The following is a 19408-nucleotide window of genomic DNA, read 5'->3' as shown; positions in this document are numbered from 1 at the left end:
GAGCAGCGCCAGGCAGCGGAGGAAGAAGCCACGGTGTTCTGTAAACACAGAGATACGAGCGCATCCTCCGCCCTGCCACCCCTGCGGGCTGCGCGCACACGTGCCCGTGCGTGTGCCCCCGCCCCCTCCACCCCCTCCGCCCGGATCTCTTGCTTCATTTCCCATTACACAGGGTTTGGGGAAAAGCTTCCTTATCTGCCCAGCTGATTACGGTGTGAAGCAGAGGGTCAATATCACTGCTTGACCAGCCATTGTTAGAGCTTGGAGTGTCCTGGGCTTGGAAGGTGAAAAGAACTCGGCCGGTCCTTTCTCCACATTAGAGTTCCCTGTAGATCTTGTCTCTCTCGGTCTCCGCTCGAGGCTGCGAGAAGCAGAGCCCAAGATCCAGCCTCTCCAGGGTCCCTTCTCGCTTGGGTGACCTGTGACTCCGGGTCTGTGAACGTGGAGCAAAAGCACCGTCTGAAACGTCCAGGGTTCCAGCGCCGTTTCGGGAGACGCGATGGCGAGACGCACAGCCAGCTGTTGTGTGAGATCAACTCTGCCCTCTGTTCAACTTCGGTCATGCCTCCTCAAGGAATTGCCAGTGGCATTTGTTCACTGTGCTAATGCAGATTTGGAGTCGGTGGGAATTTGGGGGCCCAGCCTCATCCCACCGGGGTGTTTGAGTGGAGGAGGCGTTGTAGGTTGCCCGGGTCTGACAGGCCGACACGTGGAAAGACGTGGGTGTCTCAGCTGGTGAAGTCTGTCCAATTGCTAATTCTTCTCACCTGTGAAAACATAGCTGGCCTTAGAGAGAGCAGCCCTTGGCTCGCCCTGGTGGCTCTAAAGCTCAGCCCCAGAAGCCAGGGCCGGGGGTGGGGTGGGGGAATTGATCCCTAGACATGGCTTTCTTCTCACGGGAGTTTCTCGTGGTGTGTCATCTTGCATTTGAGTTAGAGCAGCCGAGGGCCGGCCAGACTGCCCTTGTGTGGGAAACGGGGCGGTGTGGTCTGTTGGGGAAAGTGCTTGGGATGATTCCTGAAGGCTGTGGGGTCCAGCCCGGCTTCGGCCCGCCGTGGTGAGGCTGCAGGGCCGGCTCCCCAGGGTGTTCCTGAGGGGCTGAGGGGCAGCTTGGGTGCCCTCGCTGTTGGGGTCCTGGCTCCTCCACACCCCAGCAGCGTGTGACTTGATTCCTTGCAGAATCAAATATAGAATCTGCAAGACTGATCCCCAAGGAAACTCCAGGAAGGGGTGAGTCTACTGGCTCCTTGTATCCTCAGGGATCCTTTACCTTCTGGGTGTTGAGGGGCTGGGGCCATGGCAATTAAGATGGGACCCACTGCCTTCCTGTGTACCTGGTAACATGTGTCTGAGTCTTAGTAATGGGGGTGTCATTTGTGACATCCACCAGCCTCTTTGGAAGGCCCGTCTGAGGGTCTCCGACGTCTGTTACTCCTCCAGAGTGCTGGTGGGGGACTAGCGTCATTCTGAGGCCAGGGTAGGGGTGAAGGGCGAGTGTCCAACATCTCAAGGTGAAGGTGGCTTCCAGGACAACCTGAGGAGGGGAGCCTGGGTCCACTTTCCACATCCCCAGGGGGCCCGTCTGGGGTCATTCTAACCTCTACTAGTACCTTTCCCACAGATACCTAGTAGATAATGCTTTCTGTCCCCGGGCAAGTGGAGATGATCCATTTCATAACGTGCCTAATACTTTTCGAGGGGACTTGCACCCCCTTTCCAGGCTGTGAGAGGTCCAGAGCAGCTCATGTTCCCACCGAGCAGCAGCTTAGAATTTTCTACGCGTTGAACATCAGCATGGGTTTTGTTTAAAGTCGCATCATGCAAGTTCTTTTCCAAGTGGCTCGTAGCTCGGCACACGCTGCGCCTGCCTGGTGCCGTTTAGTATTCCTCGCCAGAGCTCTCCACTCGACTGCTTTCCGGGAACAATGCGTAACGCCGTAGGTCACAGTTGTTTTTGTAACATCTGGAGGGGAAGTCTCTGCTGGTCCCCCCATGCTCTGTGCCCAAATGTGTCTTTTCTTTCTTCTTGGCATGTCTTGTCCATTCCCCCAGGAGGCAAGGGCCCTGCTGGGGTCGGCCCCTCCCCAGGGCACATCTCCGGTTCAAGAGGAAGGACGGAGAGCTTCATCCCTTGCCCAGTGTGTGCGTGAACGATTCCATCTCTGGTTTGCGTCGTGCTAGAGGAGGTGTTTATAATTCTCCTCCACGGCTGCGTCTTTCCCGGGTCCCCTCGAATGCTCATCTTATGTGCAGTGGGGAGGAAGAGAGGATCACAGAAGAGAAACGGTACCTCTGAATTTCTCATTTATTCTCTTCATTATTTTTTAAGCCGTATAACACCCGGAGAGTGCCCATATCATATGAATGATAACCTGATGAGTTTACCCCAAATTTGTGTGAACACTGCTCGGGCTGAAATGGACATGATAAGTACACAGGAAGCCCTGTCTCCCTAACCACAACCCCCCTGACCCTTCCCTGAGGTAACCAGTATCCTGACCTCTAACCCCACAGTTACACTTCGGCTGCTTTGAACTTCAGATCAACGGAATCAGACAGTGAGTACACTATTGTCCCTGGCATCTCTCTTTTTTTTAAGAAGATTTTATTTATTTATTTTTTAGAGAGGGAAGGGGGAGGAGGGAGAGAGAGAGAGAGAGAGAGAGAGAGAGGGAGGGAGGGAGAGGGAGGGAAAGCAATGTGAGGTTGCTGGGGGCCGTGGCCTGCAACCCAGGCATGTGCCCTGACTGGGATTCGAACCTGCGATGCTTTGGTTCGCAGCCCGCGTTGAACCCACTGAGCTACGCCAGCCAGGGCTCCCTGACATCTCTTGCTCAGTGTTTCATGAATGAGCTCCTCCATGTGGTTCCGGCTGAACGATATTCACTGGTTTTCATTGCTGTATAGAATCCTATCGTATTTCTATGCCAAAATGTACGTATCCATTCTCGCATTGGGGGACCTCCGGTTTTCTTCATTTTCGGCCATTGCATATTCAGTCGTGAACATATGTGTGCTTGTCACCTGGGAGGCACGCGTATGCATTTCTGTGGAGTGTGTTCCTGGAAGTGGAATGACTAGATCGTGGGGTGAACACATGTTCAGTTTCATTAGAAACTGCTGAGTGGGTCACCGGTGTGGTGGTGACGGGTTACACGCCCACCAGCCGTGTCATGGGGGTTTGCGTTGCTCCGTGTCCTTGCTGGCGCTTGGCATTTCCAGTCTTTTTGGTTTCCGCCTTCTGGTCGGCGTGAAGTGGTATGCCACTTGTGTTTCTCTGATAACGAATATAGTTGAGCACCTTTTCTTATGTTTACTGGCCATTTGGTTATGGGTCTTTCATCGAGTACCCATTGAAGTCTTTGGCCTGTTATGATATTGATTACCTGTATTTTCCTTATTGATTTGTAGGAGTTCCGTATAGATTCTGGATAAGCACTGTTGGTTGGTGGTGTGTGTTTCCAACAAACTTAAGCTTTACGTCTGTCTGGAGAGAATCCGACAGGTTCGCTGTCGGAGCCCCTCCCCCTTGGCCCCCCAGTGCAGGGTAATGCTGGGGCAGGTTTCCCAGTGAACTCGGGCAGCCCGCCCGTGGCTGGGTGAGGAGTGAACCATCAGCCTCCCCTCTCCGGGTACTAGGTTGTGACGGATGCCCTTTCTTCTTGCCGTGCAGGGTCCTCGTGGGCGCACCGAAGGCAGACTCCAAGTACAGCACGTCGGTGAGGTCCCCCGGGGCTGTGTTTAAGTGCCGCATCCACACCAACCCTGACCGGAGATGCACCGAACTGGACATGGCTCGAGGTGGGTGGACGACCCTGCCGAAGTACACATGGACTCTGGACCCTCACGCTTGCCTCTTTCTCCTCAGGGTGGCCTGGCCTCCCTCCCTCCCTGCCACCCTCCCTCTCTTTTACCCATCCATCATGCAGTGAGTACCTATTACTTACTAAGCACCAGACTATACTGGTGAATAAAACAAAGATCTTGCCGTCCTCACAAATTAGCGGGCAAAAGAGACATTAAAAAACAAATACTCGAGAGCATGAAGACCAGTGGAAGGTGGGTATTTGATCTGCACATGTTGGAAAGATGCACAGTAGTTAGCTGGCAGGTAGGGAGGCAGAACCTCCAAGCAGAGGAGCGCATGTGCCATGGTCAAGTACAAAGCGAGAGCGCAGTGGCTGGAGTGGTGGGCAGGAGAGCGTGGAGGCAGAGGAGCTTGGCAAGGTCGGTTGGGGTTGCTGATCATCACATGGGGCCCAGCAGGCTGGGGAAGGGTGTGAGGATTTTCCTCTGTGTGTGAAGGGGGAGGCCACTCAATCAGTTTTAGGCTTTAAATTTTCAGTAGGGAAAGATTTGACCAATGGGTGTGTTAAAAAGCTCACTTTGATCCCGTGGACAATACGTCATCTTTGGCATCAGATGGTCTTCCTGGGTTCAGAGCCCAGCTCTGCCAGTTCCTAGTGGGACTTGTTGGGAATGTCCCACAGCCTCTTTGTCCTCAGTCTCCTCCTGTAGCAGCAGGACGAAGACACCTACCTCACAGCAGGCCCTTGAGAGAAGGTTGAGTGGGATAAATAGAGGTGAATACACAGACTTGTGCTGGGCATGGAGTAGGCACTCAGTAAGCAGGAGTTACTTTCTCAGCATCACTTCAGCTCCTCCCTTTCTCCAAAGTCCCATCAGGGACATCTAATTATTACTATTTTTAGATGAACTGTTGTCGTGATTTTCCTTAGAAAAGGAGAGGCATCCATGGTGTTCTCGAGCGCTCCCCCTAAGGACTGGTGGGCGGCCTGTGCATTGCCGATGCATAACAGATCCAGGGAGCTCATTTCAGAGCATAAGCCAATGCATGGCTGCCTTCATCGAGAAAGTCTTGCTAGGAAAGAAGTAGCGGCTGAATTAAACAGCGTACATAGCGATGGGGTTGATTGCACGCTTTGTTTCCTCCGGAGCCGGTTCTGAACACTCGGGCTGTAGACCACCCTTGGCAGAGCAGCCAGAAGAACATTGTTCCTTAATGCATGACTTTTTTCCCCTCTCTTTTCCCTCCAGGGAAGACTCGGGGAATGTCCTGCGGAAAAACCTGCCGCGAAGACCGGGATGATGAGTGGATGGGGGTGAGCCTGGCCCGGCAGCCCAAGGCCGACGGCCGGGTGCTGGTAAGGCCTCCTGGGGGTGCTGCGGGGAGGGGGTGGCACCCTGACAAGGAAGTGACTTTGATCTCTTAGGAAATCTGGGTGGCAGCGGTGACAAGGGCATGGCTCTGAGGTTGCCTGTTCTGGAGTACTGTTTGGACAGATGACTAACCTTTTTAATTTCTTCATCGGTCAGACGTTAATAATGTCTGTCCCAGGGTGCAGAGATGTGGCTATTGAAACACGATCGATAAAATGTACGGGGAAAAGTACTTTGTAAATCTTGTTCATGACATAAATATTTGTGCTTGTCTTTTTACGTTGAAATGCAATTTCCATAAAATGCACAGGTCTTCAGAATACGGTTTGGGTTTTGACAATTGTGTGCACCTCTGTGACACCGCCCCCCCCCCCACTGCCCCTGCCCACCAGGACACAGCCTGCCCCCATCATTCCAACAAACCCTCTTACGTTCCTCTCTAGTCCACTCCTCCCACCCTGAGGCAACTGCCGCTGGGAACTGTGGCACCCTGGGTTACTTTTGCTTCTTCTAGAACTTTCCATAAATGGAATCCCACAGCCTGTAAGGCTCCTTTCACTCAAAATAACGCTTTTGAGATTAATCCATGCTGTGTGTATCAGTAGTTCATTCCTCTTTATTCCTGTATGATACTGTGTTTTATGAAATGCACGTTATTTTTGAATAGTCATCTATGTGGCTCCCAAAACACATGTGATGTCTTCTGATCCATTAGGTATTTTGAAATGCACCTGGGGAGTCTCCGCCCCTGAGACTCGTGATATCCTAGAGCTGTGCCGTCCAATACGGTAGCTGCCAGCCCCGTGTCGTTACTCAAGTTTAAGTCGATCCGAATTAAAAACTCAGTTCTTTAGGCGCCCTGGCCACGTTGCGAGTGGTTGGCGCCTGTCTGTGGCTGCTGGCTGCTCTATTTTATCGCACGGCACACAGAGGTTTTTCAGCGCTGCACAAAGCTTTATTGAAGCCAACAACAACAACAAAAAAAGGGATTTCTAACTGCCTTGGTGTTTTCTTCCATTTTTTCCCTTTTTCTTCCACTTTTCCACTGAGGTGTCACACCACAGTACTTGACATGCACAACTTCACGTGAACAGCTTGGTGGACTTTTGCATATCCATGTACGCTTGTGTCCCTGCTGCCGACACCCCAGAATGGTCCCTCGTGCCCCGCCCCCTCACTGAGGGAAACAGTAGGCCTTGCCTTGCCGTTGGCTTTTCTTGGGTGATGATTTTTGTTAGGAAAGCAAAAGATCGAGACGGGAAAAATAATGCTAGCCGCCATTTATTGAGGGCCCCCTCTGGGCCACACGCCGTAAAGCAGCGGGTTTGCGTACATTTTATCCCAGGGGACAGAGGTTCTTCTTAAGGACCTAGGAGTCATGTCTCTGTCCCCTCCTGGGGGAGCCCACTTTCATGTTAACCTTCTCCGTGGGAGGCCAGTCATCCGCATTCCTCCTGCCTTCTCAGCACAAGTGACTCATCACCCCCTGTCAGCCCCTCGAGGGGAGGGGCGCAGCAGCTGGAGGCTGTCACCCATGCCATGAGACCTCCCGGCTGGAAAGCGCCGTGGGTCCTGCTGAGGGCCCCCAGCCCCGCTGTTTGTCTCGGTTTTGTGTCCTTTAATCACTGTCAAGAGCTGCCCTGGACCTTCTCCCAGCCTCTATGTTCCTCCAGCTGTAGTGGCCTGGCCCTGGTTGGACAACTCGGCCTCAGAAGGCCAGAAAGCTTACCACCTTCCTCTGGAAAGGAGGGGAGAATCTGGTCCATCTGACGTCGGGGTGGCCGGAGGTCGAGATTCCAGACAGGGGAGGCAGTGGTCTGATGGCGCACAACACACGACGCCCCGGAGAGCCTGGCGCCTGCGGCCACGGGTTGTTTCTGTGACAACACTTCCTCTCCCCATGGAGGGATGGCCTCCGTGGGCCCGAGCGCTTGTTTCCAGAGGGGTCTGTGCTGCTGCCCAGGAAGGGGCCATCTCTAGGGACGGGAGCCTCAGTGAGGATCACAGGGGCGATGTGGCAAAGGGAGCGGCGAAGGCCCGGCTGGGCGTCTGTGCTCACTTGGGCTGTGAGAAGCCTGTTCTAGTTCATTGCATGCAGAGCTGTTCTTCTCAGGTGTTGCACAATGACCACACCACCCATTCAATAAGCCGCTGTATGCTGGGGCTGGAGAAAGAGGGGGACTCCAACAGCAGCCGTTTTCCTTGTGACTTTTTTTTTTTTGGTCAAAAACAAAACTTACCCTCTTATCCATGTGTAAGCGTACGGTACGTTAGTGTTACCTACAGGCACATTGCTGAACGAAAGACCTCTAGCACTGTTTCGTTTTCTAAAACTGAAACTCTGTGGCTATTAGATAACTCCCCCTCCCCCCTCCCCCAGGCCCTGGCAACTAACTACCAGTCTTCTTGCTGTTTGTAAGAGTTTGACTGTTTTAGAAAACTCGTATGGATGGGATCATGCAGTATTTACCTCTTTGTGACTGGCTTATTTCACTTAGCATAATGTCCTCAAGGTTCATCCATACTGTAGCATATGATAGGATTTCCTTCTTTTTTTTTTAGGGCTGGATAATATTTCATTGTCTATATACACATCATTTTCTTTCTTTTTTAAAATCTTTTTTTGAAGATTTTATTTATTTTTAAATTCTATTTTATTATGCTGCTACAGTTGTCCTGATTTTCCCCCTTTGCCCCCCTCCAGCACCCCTTACTCCCTCAGGCAATCCCCCCACCTTCTCAGGCAATCCCCCCACCATCGTTCATGTTCATGGTCATGTTTGTAAGTTCTTTGGCTACTCCATTTCCTATGCTGTACTTTGCATCTCCATGACTATTTTGTAACTATCTATTTGTACTTCTTTTTTTTTAAGTGTACTTTATTGATTATGCTATTACAGTTGTCCCAATTTTTCCCCCTTTACCCCCTCTCTACCCGGAACCCCACTTCCCTCCAGCAATCCTCCCCCTTAGTTCATGTCCGTGGGTCATGTGCCTAAGTTCTTTGGCTTCTCCATTTCCTATGCTATTCTTAACTTCCCCCTGTCTATTTTGTTCCTACCAATTATGCTTCTTAATCCATGCACCATTTCCTCTTTCTCCCGCTTCCGCTTCCCCGCTGATAACCCTTCAAATGATCTCCATATCAATGATTCTGTTCCTGTTCTAGTTGTTTGCTTAGGGGGATATATATATATATATATATATATATATATATATATATATATATAAACGAAAATATATATATTCCATCGTTGATAGTGGTGAATGTGCTACTTTTTTCATGTTCATAGTTTTGATCATCTTCTTTTTCTTAGATAAGTCCCTTTAACATTTCCTGTAATCAGGGCTTGGTGATGATGAACTCCTTTAGCTTTACTTTGTCTGGAAAGCACTTTGTCTGCCCTTCCATTTTTAATGATAGCTTTGCTGGACAGAGTAATCTAGGTTGTAGGTCCCTGCTTTTCATCACTTTGAATACTTCTTGCCAGTCCCTTCTTGCCTACAAAGTTTCTTTTCAGAAATCTGCTGACAGTCTTATGGGAACTCCTTTGTAGCTAACTCTCTGCTTTTCTCTTCCTGCTTATAAGATTTTCTCTTTATCTTTAACCTTTGATATTTGAATGATGATGTGTCTTGGTGTGGTCTTGTTTGGGTCCAACTTGTTTGGGACTCTCTGTGCTTCCTGGCTTTTATATCTATTTCCTTTGCCAAATTAGGGAAGTTTTCTTTCATTATTTTTTTCTAATAAGTTTTTAATTTCTTGCTCATCCTCTTATCCTTCTGGCATCCCTGTGATTCGGATGCTGATACATTTAAAGTTGTCTCAGAGGTTCCTAAGCCTATCATTGTTTTCTTTATTTTTTTTATTTTTTTTCTTCCTGCTGTTCTGATTGAATGTTTTTCCCTTCCTTGTGTTCCAAATCATTGGTTTGATTCTTGACTTCATCCTCTCCACTGTTGGTTCCCTGAAGATTTTTCTTTATTTCACTTAGTGTGACCTTCATTTCTTCCTTTATTTTTTTGCTGTACTCAAGGAATTTTCTGAACATCCTGATCACCAGTGCTTTGAACTCTGCATCTGATAGGTTGGCTATCTGTATTTCACTTAGTTCTTTTTCTAAGGTTTCGTTCTGTTTTTGTTTTTTTTTAATTTGGGCCATTTTTTTAATCTACTTCATTTAGCAGCCTCCCTGTGTTTGCTTCTGTTTATTAAGTAGAGATGCTTTGATTCCCTGTCTTAGTAGCTGGCCTGTGTAGAAAAGGCACCTATAAATTGTGTGGGGTGGAGCCTTAGGAAATTGCCAGGGCCAGACAACCCACTTCACTTTTTTGTGGCTGTGTGGGGAGGATTCTGAGAGGGGACAATGCTGCCACCTGGCTTCTGGGTTCATCCAGAGCTCACCCCATTTCCAGTCACTTCACCCTCTTCCAGTGTGTGACAAGCCCTACTAGCTGCTGCCCTGGTGGTGAATCCTGAAGTGGGTGGGTTTGCATATGTTCTAAGACTGTGCTGGCCCTTTAAGTAGTGAAAATCTGGCAGTTTTCTTCTGCCATCTCAACCCCTGCTTGTTTTTATGGCTAGAGGCAACGGAGATGTACCTTTCTGGTGCTGGGACTCTGGACTGTGCAGTCTCTCCTGGGGCTGGGATCACTCACTTCCAAGGTGTCCCTCCCATCCATTCTGCCACCACTGCCACCACCTTGCAGCGGCCACCCCACCTCTCCTCCCATCTCCATGACTCCGCCCATCCCCATGACTCCGCCCCTACTACCCATCTGGATGAATGTGTCTTGTTTGAATCCTTGATTGTTGGACTTCATACAGCTCAATTTTCTGATGGTTGTGGGTGTTACTAGTTTTGAGATCTGGTTGTAATTCTTCCTATGGGTTTGCAAGGAAGCAAAGTATGTAATTCTTTCTATGGTTTTGCAAGGAGGCACTTAGGCCTCCATCTTGACCAGAAGTCCCTATTTATACTTCTCAATCCCTTCAATTCTTCACCCATTTTCCCACACGCCCCTCCCATCTGGCAGCTATCAAAATGTTCTTCGTATACATGATTCTGTCTCTGTTCTTCTTCACTTAGTTTGTTTTTTAGATTCAATTATTAATAGAGATGTACTTTTTGCCATTTTATTGTTCATAGTTTTGATCTTCTTTTTCTTAAATAAGTCCCTTTAACATTTCATATAATAATGATTTGGTGATGATGAACTCCATTAGTTTCTTCTTGTCTGGGAAGTTCTTTATCTGACCTTCAGTTCTAAATGGTAGCTTTGCTATATAGGTCCCTGCTTTTCTTGACTTTAAATACTTCTTGCCAATCCCTTCTAGCCTAGAAAGTTTCTTTTGAGAGATCAGCTAACAACCTTATGGGAAATCCCCTGTAGGTAACTAACTTCTTTCTCTTGCTGCTTTTAATGATTTCTCTTTATCTTTAACCTTTGGCATTTTAATTATGATGTGTCTTGGTGTGATCATTTTTGGGTCCAACTTGTTTGGGACTCTGTGCTTCCTGGACTTGCATGTCTATTTCCTTCACCAAATTAGGAAAGTTTTCTTTCCTGTTTTTTCCAAATAGATTTACAGTTTCTTGCTTTTTCTTTTCTCCTTCTGGTACCCCTATGATGTGAATGTTGGACCTCCTGAAGTTGTCCTGGAGGCTGCTTATACATACTGTCCTCACTTTTTTGGATTCTTTTTTCTTCTCCTGATTGGTTGTTGTTTTTTTTTTGCTTTTATATTCCAAATCATTGATTTGATTCTTGGTTTCATCCACTCTACTGTTGTTTCCCTGTAAATGGTTCTTTATTTCAATTAGTGTATCATTCGTTTCTGACTCGATTATTTTATGCTATTGAGATTGTCATTGAGTTCCTTGAGCATCTTTACAACCAGTGTTTTTAACTCTGCATCTGCTGGATTGCTTATCTCCATTTTGTTTAGCTCTTTTTCTAGAGTTTTGATCTGTTCTTTATTTGGGCTAGGTTTCTTTGTCTGCTTATTTTGGCATCCTCCCTGTGTTTGCTTCTATGTATTAGGTAGAGCTTCTTTGACTCTGTGTCTTGCCATTGTGGCTTAATATAGTGGATGTCCTGTAGGGTCCAGTGGCACAGCCTCCCCTATCACCCAAGCCAGGTACTTGAGGTGCGCCCTTCGTGTGGGCTAAGTACACCTTCCTCTTGTAGTTGAGCCTTGATTGCTGTTGGCAGATCAATGGGAGGGATTTATCCATGTCAGTCAGCTGCAAGGACTGGCTGTGACCACTGACCATCATTCTCCACCCTCTGTGGGGGATCAGCTGTGCAGGGGCATGGTGGTGGTGCTCTGATGTGGTCTGTAGCTGTTCACTGGGTGTGCAGACCCTGGGGTTTCCCAGGTGGTGCAGGACAAGGTCAGCCCCCACCCCACCTGTGTTTTACCTGGGGCACCCTGCCTGAGCTATAAAACAATCTGAGATGGTTGCTACTTGTTCTGGGCTTAGAGATTCCCAAGCAAGGCCAACCTTTGAATCTAAGTTGGCTGCTGCTAGTGCCAGACCTGGGGCTCACTGAGGCCAGCTGCTGCTTGTTTGAGAGGATTTAGGAAGTTGTGAAGCATGATTCAAGACCAGCTTCATATGGAAAAGCTGGTTGGGTTGGCCTGTAAGTTGGGTGGGCAGAGTCTCTGGGAATCTCTAAGATGGGTCAAACTGTGTTAGCCAGGTTGATGGAGTCTCAGATATGGCACCAGCTTGCCGGCTCTGTGGGGTGAGGGTTTAGAAAACGGACAATGGCCTCTGTTCTCCTTGATGCCAGACACTCCAGTTTCTCCCTGTACGCCACTGGTGCCTTTCAAGCTGCTACCCTGGTGCTGGAGCTCAGAGGGAGTGAGTCTGAGTAATTGAGTCAGTGTGTGGATTCTTTAAGAGGAACTCTTTGGGGCTCCAGAAGTTTCTTCCAGTGACTCAATCCCCCCTGGTTTTTGCAGCCAGAAGTGTGGACTTATCTTCCTGGCTCTGGAACCCTGGGCTGGGGGCCTGATGTGGGGCTGGGACTCCTTGCTCCCTAGATATCCCTCCCAAATTTTTATCCACCACATGTGGGTGTGAGAGAAGCCTATTTGGCATCTGCGCCCCTCCTACCTGTCTGGATGGATGTGGTCTCTTGAATTCTCTAGTTGTCAGACTTCCATTCAACTTGACTTCATAGTTGTCAGACTTCCATTCAACTAAATTTCTGATGTTTCTGAGTGGTGGTGGTTCTATATTTTAGTTACAATTTTGATGTGGTTGTGCAAAGAGGCATGTCTGCCTATGCAGCCATCTTGACCGAAAGTCTACATAACACATTCTCTTTATCCACTCATCCATTGATGGATCTTTGGGTTTCTTCTATCTCTTAGTCATTGTGAGTAATGCTGCCATGAACATGGATGTGCAAATATCTCTTCAATATTCTGCTTTTCATTGTTTTGGGTCTGTACCCGGAAAGGAATTGCTGGATTAAATGATAATTCTATTTTTAATTTTTTGAGGAAACACCACTCTTTTTCACAGTGATTGTATCATTTTTTATATTCTGCACAAAGAAGGGTTTCAATTTCTTCACATTGCCAACACTTGTTTCCTTTCCTTTCTTTTTTTTTTATTTTGAATATTGGCTGTCCTAGTGGGTGTGAGGTGGTGTCTCATAGAGCTTTGATTTATATTCCCTAGTGATTAGTGATGTTGAGTATCTTCCCGTGTGCTTATTGCTCATTTGTGTCTTCTTTGGAGAAATGTCTGTTCAATTCCTTTGCCCATTGTCAAATTCAATTGTTTCTGCTCTTGAGTTGTCCTTGTGCCTTTTTGTGCATTATACGGTCTTGCTCAATAAGACTTGTCCTAAGTCCCCTCTGTTCCTAGCCTGCTTTGTCCTTGCTGGAGAGGACATGAAGTCTGTCATTGGTGACAGAGCTATCTGGAACAAGCTTAACATCTTTTGTGTCATTAGAAACTCAGCATTATGTGGTTATCTCATATTTATAATTTGTTGTAGGTATATGTGTCTTTTTTTATGGAAACCTCTAGTGGACAGAGACCAAATCTTCTACCCTTTTCGCTCTGAGTGCTTCGAGAAGATCTCTCAGTGGAGTAGTGTCTAAAAGTCTGTTTGGATAATACAGGGCAGAGTGTCAATGTTAAAACGATTAGAAACCAAACCAGTTACCATCTCTTCTTAGCGGCTGATTCTAGGTGGCTGATGGATATCGAAGACAAAATGCTCAGAAATGACCCTTAGAGACAGGGACAACAGGGTACAGGGAGTGGCGACCTAAACCATATTTACAATTTGGAGGCCTCTTCTCCGTTTGCTTTTTCTTTCCTGTCTCAAATCTGCCTGTCACAGGTTTCTTGGAGGCAGATATTTCTCTTAAAATTAAAAATGGGAAGATATGTTTTATTCAAACACGTCTTGAGGACCCTGGTGGTCCTTGGGGGAGTGGGCATGACGCATGTTATCCCCAAGGAGCATAGTACTGGATTCTAAGGTTGGGTTGGAGCAGGGAATGGTGAGGTGGCCTTTGAAAAAAATGGCATCTGGTGCTGATTTCAAAGTAAGGAACAGATGGAACATTTGAGAATTGCAACAGGAGGTCCAGTGTCTCTGAAAAATGGCGTCTTCTGGCCCGTGGAACTACCCGCTCTGGTAAGACCCAGGTCGTTGGGCCGGGCTGGCAGGCTGACCTGGGCTTAGATCTGCCCATGGCAGCTCACAGGTGTTGTGGAGCCTTCCAGCTTTTCCCCAGGGGACAGAAGATACCAGATGGGAACTCAGAATGGGGCCTAGAGGTGAGCCCCTTCCCTTCCCACACTGTGGCCCTGCACCCTGTGCCCCGGCATGCAGGCGGCAGTGTGAGAGCCTAGGGGGAAATCACCTTCTGCCGTCACCACCCCTCACCCGCGGCACAGACACCGACGCTTCTCTCGGACCTGGGGGGGCAACTCCTAATGTTTGAGTCTGGTTTCTGCTTTTCATTAGTCTCCAAGACAACAAACAGTGGGAGCCTCTAGAGTGTTTCTGGGTGGGAGCTGGGTTCTCGGCGCTATCTCTTTGCCGTTTCCTTTCCAAACATCAGGGCCGTCCTTATCTATCCACCATGTGTCATCTGTCCAGTTTTTCTTTTTTTTTTTTCAAAGCCACAGGGCACACTTTCGCATTTACTTCTGTTGCTCTGCTTCCTGATTTTTCTTTTTTGAAGTGAACTTTTTATTGAGCTATATAACACACACGTGCAGGAAAGCGCACACCTGGGTGGATTTCCACTTAGTGAACGTTCTCAGAAGGGCTTTCCCAGCATCCCAGAAGCCCCTTCCCTGGGCCTCCAGTGCCCCTTCCTCTTCCCTCGGAGGGGGGTAAGGGAAGTGTCTCTGTGGGGGATCTGTGATGTCATAGGGCTGTGAGCCCCTCCCCATGTTCTTGGTGGTCCGGGGGAGACCTGAGGGCCTGGTAGAAACTCTGGCCATCTGTGCATGACAAATGCATGCGTAAGAGGCTGGGTGTGGGGACTTATGTGCCTTCGTGGCTGAGCCATCCGGAGGAGCCCGGTGTCCCCTACCCACCCCAGCTCCAAGGACATGCTGTTAAAAAAAAGACCTTTGAATTAAATTGTTCATTTTCCTCTTTTGGGAGGAAAGACAATCTTTATAATTTGACATATGTCATAGTCTAAGATTTGGGGTGGTGCCAGCCCCTCCTCCCCTTTGTTGTGACTATTTGGGCTCTGAATTTGATCAAGTCTTGCTGTTTCCAGAAAAGGCTCTCTCTTTCCTGCTCGCTCCCCTCTCCCCCTTACCTCCCTCACAGCAGCACTCATTTGGAGAGACTGATGGAGTTATTAACGCTTTGGAGACGATCCCTCGGAATTTTTTAGAATGTCGGGGTCAGACGGACGTGTGTGTGTGTGTGTGTGTGTGTGTGTGTGAGATGATAATCGGGGCTAAACAGCATTTTCTTTTTATAATTGGTATTTAGAAGCTCTTTGCCCGCATGCACGCTACCTTTGACCCTTTGCTGCCTGACCTCACAGAACGCCTTAATTTTCGTTTAGCTTACTGCGAAAGGCAATGTTTACATCTTCTAGGAATTTTCTAAGATCCCTGTTTAAACAGTTTACGGCACTTAACAAAAACACGGAGACAATAAACTAGACGTGAACTGCAGAAAGTCCTCTCTAATGAGAGTCGCCGTAAACATCCGCCTCTTTTTACGGCCCCCTCCAACCCAGAAATACAATAAAGGCTTTGCCTAAACCCATAAACTGAAGTAAAACTGATTTACCAGCTAATTAGATCATAATAAGTGATTCAAGTGTGCAAGCCATGAGAATGGAGTCAGAACTAAAATTAAAAAAAAAAAAATCAATTACTTAGCGGAATGCAGTGGTGACCGGCTTCGCAATCCGTTTTTATAGCTCCTGGCCCCGTGTAGTTGCAGTCAGCTGAGAAATGTGCTTCGAGGACAAAACGGTACCATGTGGGGAAATGAGAGCGGTTTGTAGCATGAGGCATAACGAGACCGTTTTCCATAGGTTCACGTCACAGGGCAAGAGGCAGTGTGTGGACCAGCTCGGGCATCCCGTCGTCCTGAGGGTGCTGTCCTTCCTTTGCGCTAAGGGGTGAGGGGCAGAGAGGCTGGCTGGCACCGATGTTTCGTAGAGTGACCTGCGGGCTCATAGGCTCCAGAAAGCCCCTTCCCTGCTTGGTGACCTGCACATTCCGTCTGACCCCAGAGTGGTTATTCAGGGTTCTCGGGTCTGGTGGGAAAGGCTGTCAGGACAACAGCCACCTGGTGAGATTGGGTGGCATCTCAGGTGGGAGTTTTAAACTAGAAAACACTTTCTGGGGAGACCGGGAAGGTCCTGAAACGATGGGTTCCAATCCTATTAGTGGCACTTACTGGTTCTGGGACTTAGGTGAAGCACTCTGTGCCACTCGGGGGGCCTGTGTGGACAAGAGGAAATGTAAGGACTCCTCTGCCCACCTTCCAGGGTTGCAGAAGTCAGATGGGGACCATCTAAATGTAATGTGTAGCCTGCCGTGTGTTTGAAGAAAAGGAAGCTAAAAACTCTGATTATATTTTTGAAAGATTTCAAAAATTTATTTTTAGAGGGGAAGGGAGGGAGAAAGAGAGGGAGAGAAACATCCATGTGTGGTTGCCCTGCATGCACCCGCTACTGGGGGACCTGGCCCACAACTCAGGTATGTGCCCCGACTGGGAATCGAACCTTTGACCCTTTGGTTTGCAGTCTGGTGCTCCATCCACTGAGCCACACCAGCCAGGGCAAAACTCTGATTATTTTAAATTGCAGTTTTTAAGAAAGGGCACCTGCTGAACGGGTAACAGAAGTGACCGTGAATGCCCATGAGAAACGGGCTGAGAACAGTGCATGCCCTCTGAGCAAGCACGTCGGCTCCTCATCAGCCCTGTGGGAATTCAGATGTGCAGGCACGTGCGTGTACCTGGAGTGTGCAGTTACGTCCGGGTGTGAGGCTGGGTCTCTTCTGGGGTGGGGTGGGGGGCCCAGCATCTGTGGGTCAGAGCTGGACAGAGTGTCTGTCTGTCTCTGCTGGCCTCATCTCCTCACATGTGCCGAGCTCTTGACCACCTCAGGGCCCTCTGCCCTGAACCTTCCCTTAGGTCCCCTCTCGGCTGCTCCCTCACCCTCTTGAGGTCTCTGCTCAGAGGTCACCTCCTCAGAGACTCTCCTTGGCCCGTTGTCAAAACCAGCTACTTCTGGGCGTGTGGGAACTTCCTGCTGAGATGTTCTGCATCTTGCTGAGGGTCTGGTTACATGGACGGGTGCCCCCTGCCAAAGCCCATTCAGTGGCACCTTTGACGTTCGTGCACTTTGCTCTCAGTTTCCTTCCCAAAAAGCACCATCAGCAAGCATTTCCTCCCATTCACGATACACCTGCTGACGTGCTTCTGTAGGTACAAAGCAGTCAAATGTGGGCAACTTCGTAGGGTCCAACCCACTGCTTCACCCTGAACCAGCCCTACACGGGAGCTCCCCAATGTGTGTTCCACAGCCCAGCAGCCTCGGGGCCTGCTGGGAGCTGGTGAGAAGTGCAGACTCTTGGGCACTCCAGACCTGCCGAGCCAGGGTCTTGAGTGTGGGGCCCAGCAGCCTATGTTGCCGTTAGGCTTCCAGGTGACCCTGACGGGTCTCGGGTTTGATGGGGGTCCCATGGCTGAGCACACGGGCGTCGTGAGTGGTGGGTCTGTCCGTGTGGCAGAGGAGCCGCCTCATGTCCCCTTGGCTTCTCCTCAGCGTGTTTCCTCATGAGGCTCCAGGCCTGTCTCCCCCACCAGCTGACCCAAGAGAAGGGTGCGGCTGGCCCCTGCTGTGTCCTCAGGCCCTCACACAGAGCCTGGCACGCACTAGGTGCTCAGTAAAGACCCGACGAGCAAAGACCTGTGAATAAACGCACAGGTGTGCACAGCAGACCCGCCGTGGTGTGAGGGCCACTCAGTGGGTGTCGGGTGGTCATCTTGGTCTTCACCTGGGTTCCTTTCCCTTCCTTTCCCGCTGTCTGCACGTCTAGTACAGCCTGTCCGCCCTGCCTCCAGCATGCATCCTGCAGCTGCCTGCTCTCACCTCCGCTGCCCCCATCCGGTCCACCGTCCAGGTCCAGGCCGGCACCATCTCGCCCCTGGACGTGCACCTGTACTGTTGCCCATCCGCAGCCTCCACGCAGCCGCTGAGCGATCTTTCCACTGTAAATCAGATCACGCCACTCCCCTGTGCCAGACGCTGCATCCGCTCCCCACTGACCACTGACCCGCGTGTCCACTGACATAATAGCCGTCCCCAGGGTCTGGAGGAGTACAGTGGCTTGTCCCCTGTCCCTTCCAACCTCACCTTCGTCCCACCAGTCATCCCAGACCAGCCCCACCATCCTCTTATTGCACCTCCAGACCTTCCTCACGTGCCTCCTTTGCACATCTCCTTTGCAGTCCTTCCTCCTGGAGCTCTTTTCCTTGCGTGTTCGGTGGGGTCGGCTCTCTCTCATCCTTTGGCCTTTCCTGACCTCCGGATGAAAACTGCCCTCCCCCTCCCCCTCCCCCTCCCCCTCCCCTCCCCCCTCCCCTCCCCCTCTCCCTCCCCCTGCAGAGCCCAGCACCGGCTACAGTCCTTGTTTGTCCTGCACTTGTTTATTGTCTGCTCCCAGGGCCTTGTTCTCGTTCATGCAGTTGGCTGATGCCTGGAGCAGCGCCCGGTCCCGGGTGGGGCTGGGTGGGAGAGAAGACGGCTTCCTGGTCCCTCTGCTCCCACAGAACCACCCGGCACACCGGGGTGTGGTTTGCTCCCTCCTGGGACCTCCTGTCCCTGCTCTGAAGCCCTCTCTGTCTTCCAGGCCTGTGCACACCGCTGGAAGAACATCTACTACGAAACCGACCACATCCTGCCCCACGGCTTCTGTTACGTCATCCCGTCCAACCTCCAGGCCAAAGGCCGGACGCTGATCCCGTGCTACGAAGGTGAGCGCTCCCGAGTCTCCCTCGCCCTCTACCCACGTCATGCTCCAGACAACCTCCACCCAGCTCCATTTCCCCCAGCGTCCGGGGCTGTAACAGGAGGGCAGCCCTATGTACCCAGAGGGCCTCTTGGTGCCGAGGTCCTGCCCAGGCAACGAGCCGGGGGAGAAGGGGGCAGCGGTTCTGGGCCCTGCCCACCCTCGCCCATCTCTGCCCCCAAGCCCCCAGTGCTTTCCAGGCGGCATGAAGTCTCTGAGACTGACATTCACCTGGCCTCAGCCAGGCTGTCACATAGAAGAACTCTGGGTTTCCTGGTACTTCCTGATGCTGTGCAACCTTGGGGAACTTACTTTCTCTCTCTGGGCCCCAGTTTCCCCACCTGAAAGTCCAGAGGTTGGCTCGTAGGGTCTCCACAGTCCCGTGTAGCTCCCAGATGGATGTCAGCCTCCTGACATAGCTCCTGGGCACACCTGTGGACAGATGTCCTGAGGCAGGGGTCAGAGAAGTCCCAGGATGCACTTTTCATAACGTGGGGAGTCTGACTTTCCTTCTTCTCCGGGCCATGCACCCTGTCAGGTGCCTGAGAATTGGGTGCACCCTCAGCAGAGTTTTAAGAGCTCCTCCCCATTGGCCTTTTGGGATCTTGGAAGGAAGATGTGTTTTCTCAGGCTCCTTGCTCAGAATCTTCAAACAGTGGGGTCCTGGGGACCACTGAGCCAGT

General features: G+C 50.2%; 1 protein-coding gene and 1 long non-coding RNA gene across 2 annotated transcripts in view; both read left to right on the top strand.

Annotated features, from left to right (window-relative positions):
• The window catches only part of ITGA9 (integrin subunit alpha 9), a 309179-nt gene that overhangs the window by 13301 nt on the left and 276470 nt on the right, over positions 1–19408 (top strand). Inside the window, exons 2-4 of the mRNA XM_045856800.1 lie at positions 3674–3801; positions 5059–5165; positions 18567–18690. Coding sequence (XP_045712756.1) covers positions 3674–3801; positions 5059–5165; positions 18567–18690 — 359 coding nt within the window. The remainder of the gene's footprint in view (positions 1–3673; positions 3802–5058; positions 5166–18566; positions 18691–19408) is intronic.
• On the top strand, positions 2019–2882 carry LOC123830493. The gene is made up of 3 exons (XR_006787777.1): positions 2019–2286; positions 2515–2558; positions 2782–2882. It is a non-coding gene; the product is annotated as an uncharacterized LOC123830493 (long non-coding RNA).

The sequence above is a fragment of the Phyllostomus hastatus genome, unplaced genomic scaffold, assembly GCF_019186645.2.
Source record: "Phyllostomus hastatus isolate PE091 unplaced genomic scaffold, TTU_PhHast_1.1 phas_scaffold_129, whole genome shotgun sequence".
Lineage (NCBI taxonomy): Eukaryota > Metazoa > Chordata > Mammalia > Chiroptera > Phyllostomidae > Phyllostomus > Phyllostomus hastatus.
The sequence above is the reverse complement of the archived record's forward strand: the minus strand, read 5'-3'. Positions and strand labels throughout refer to the sequence as shown.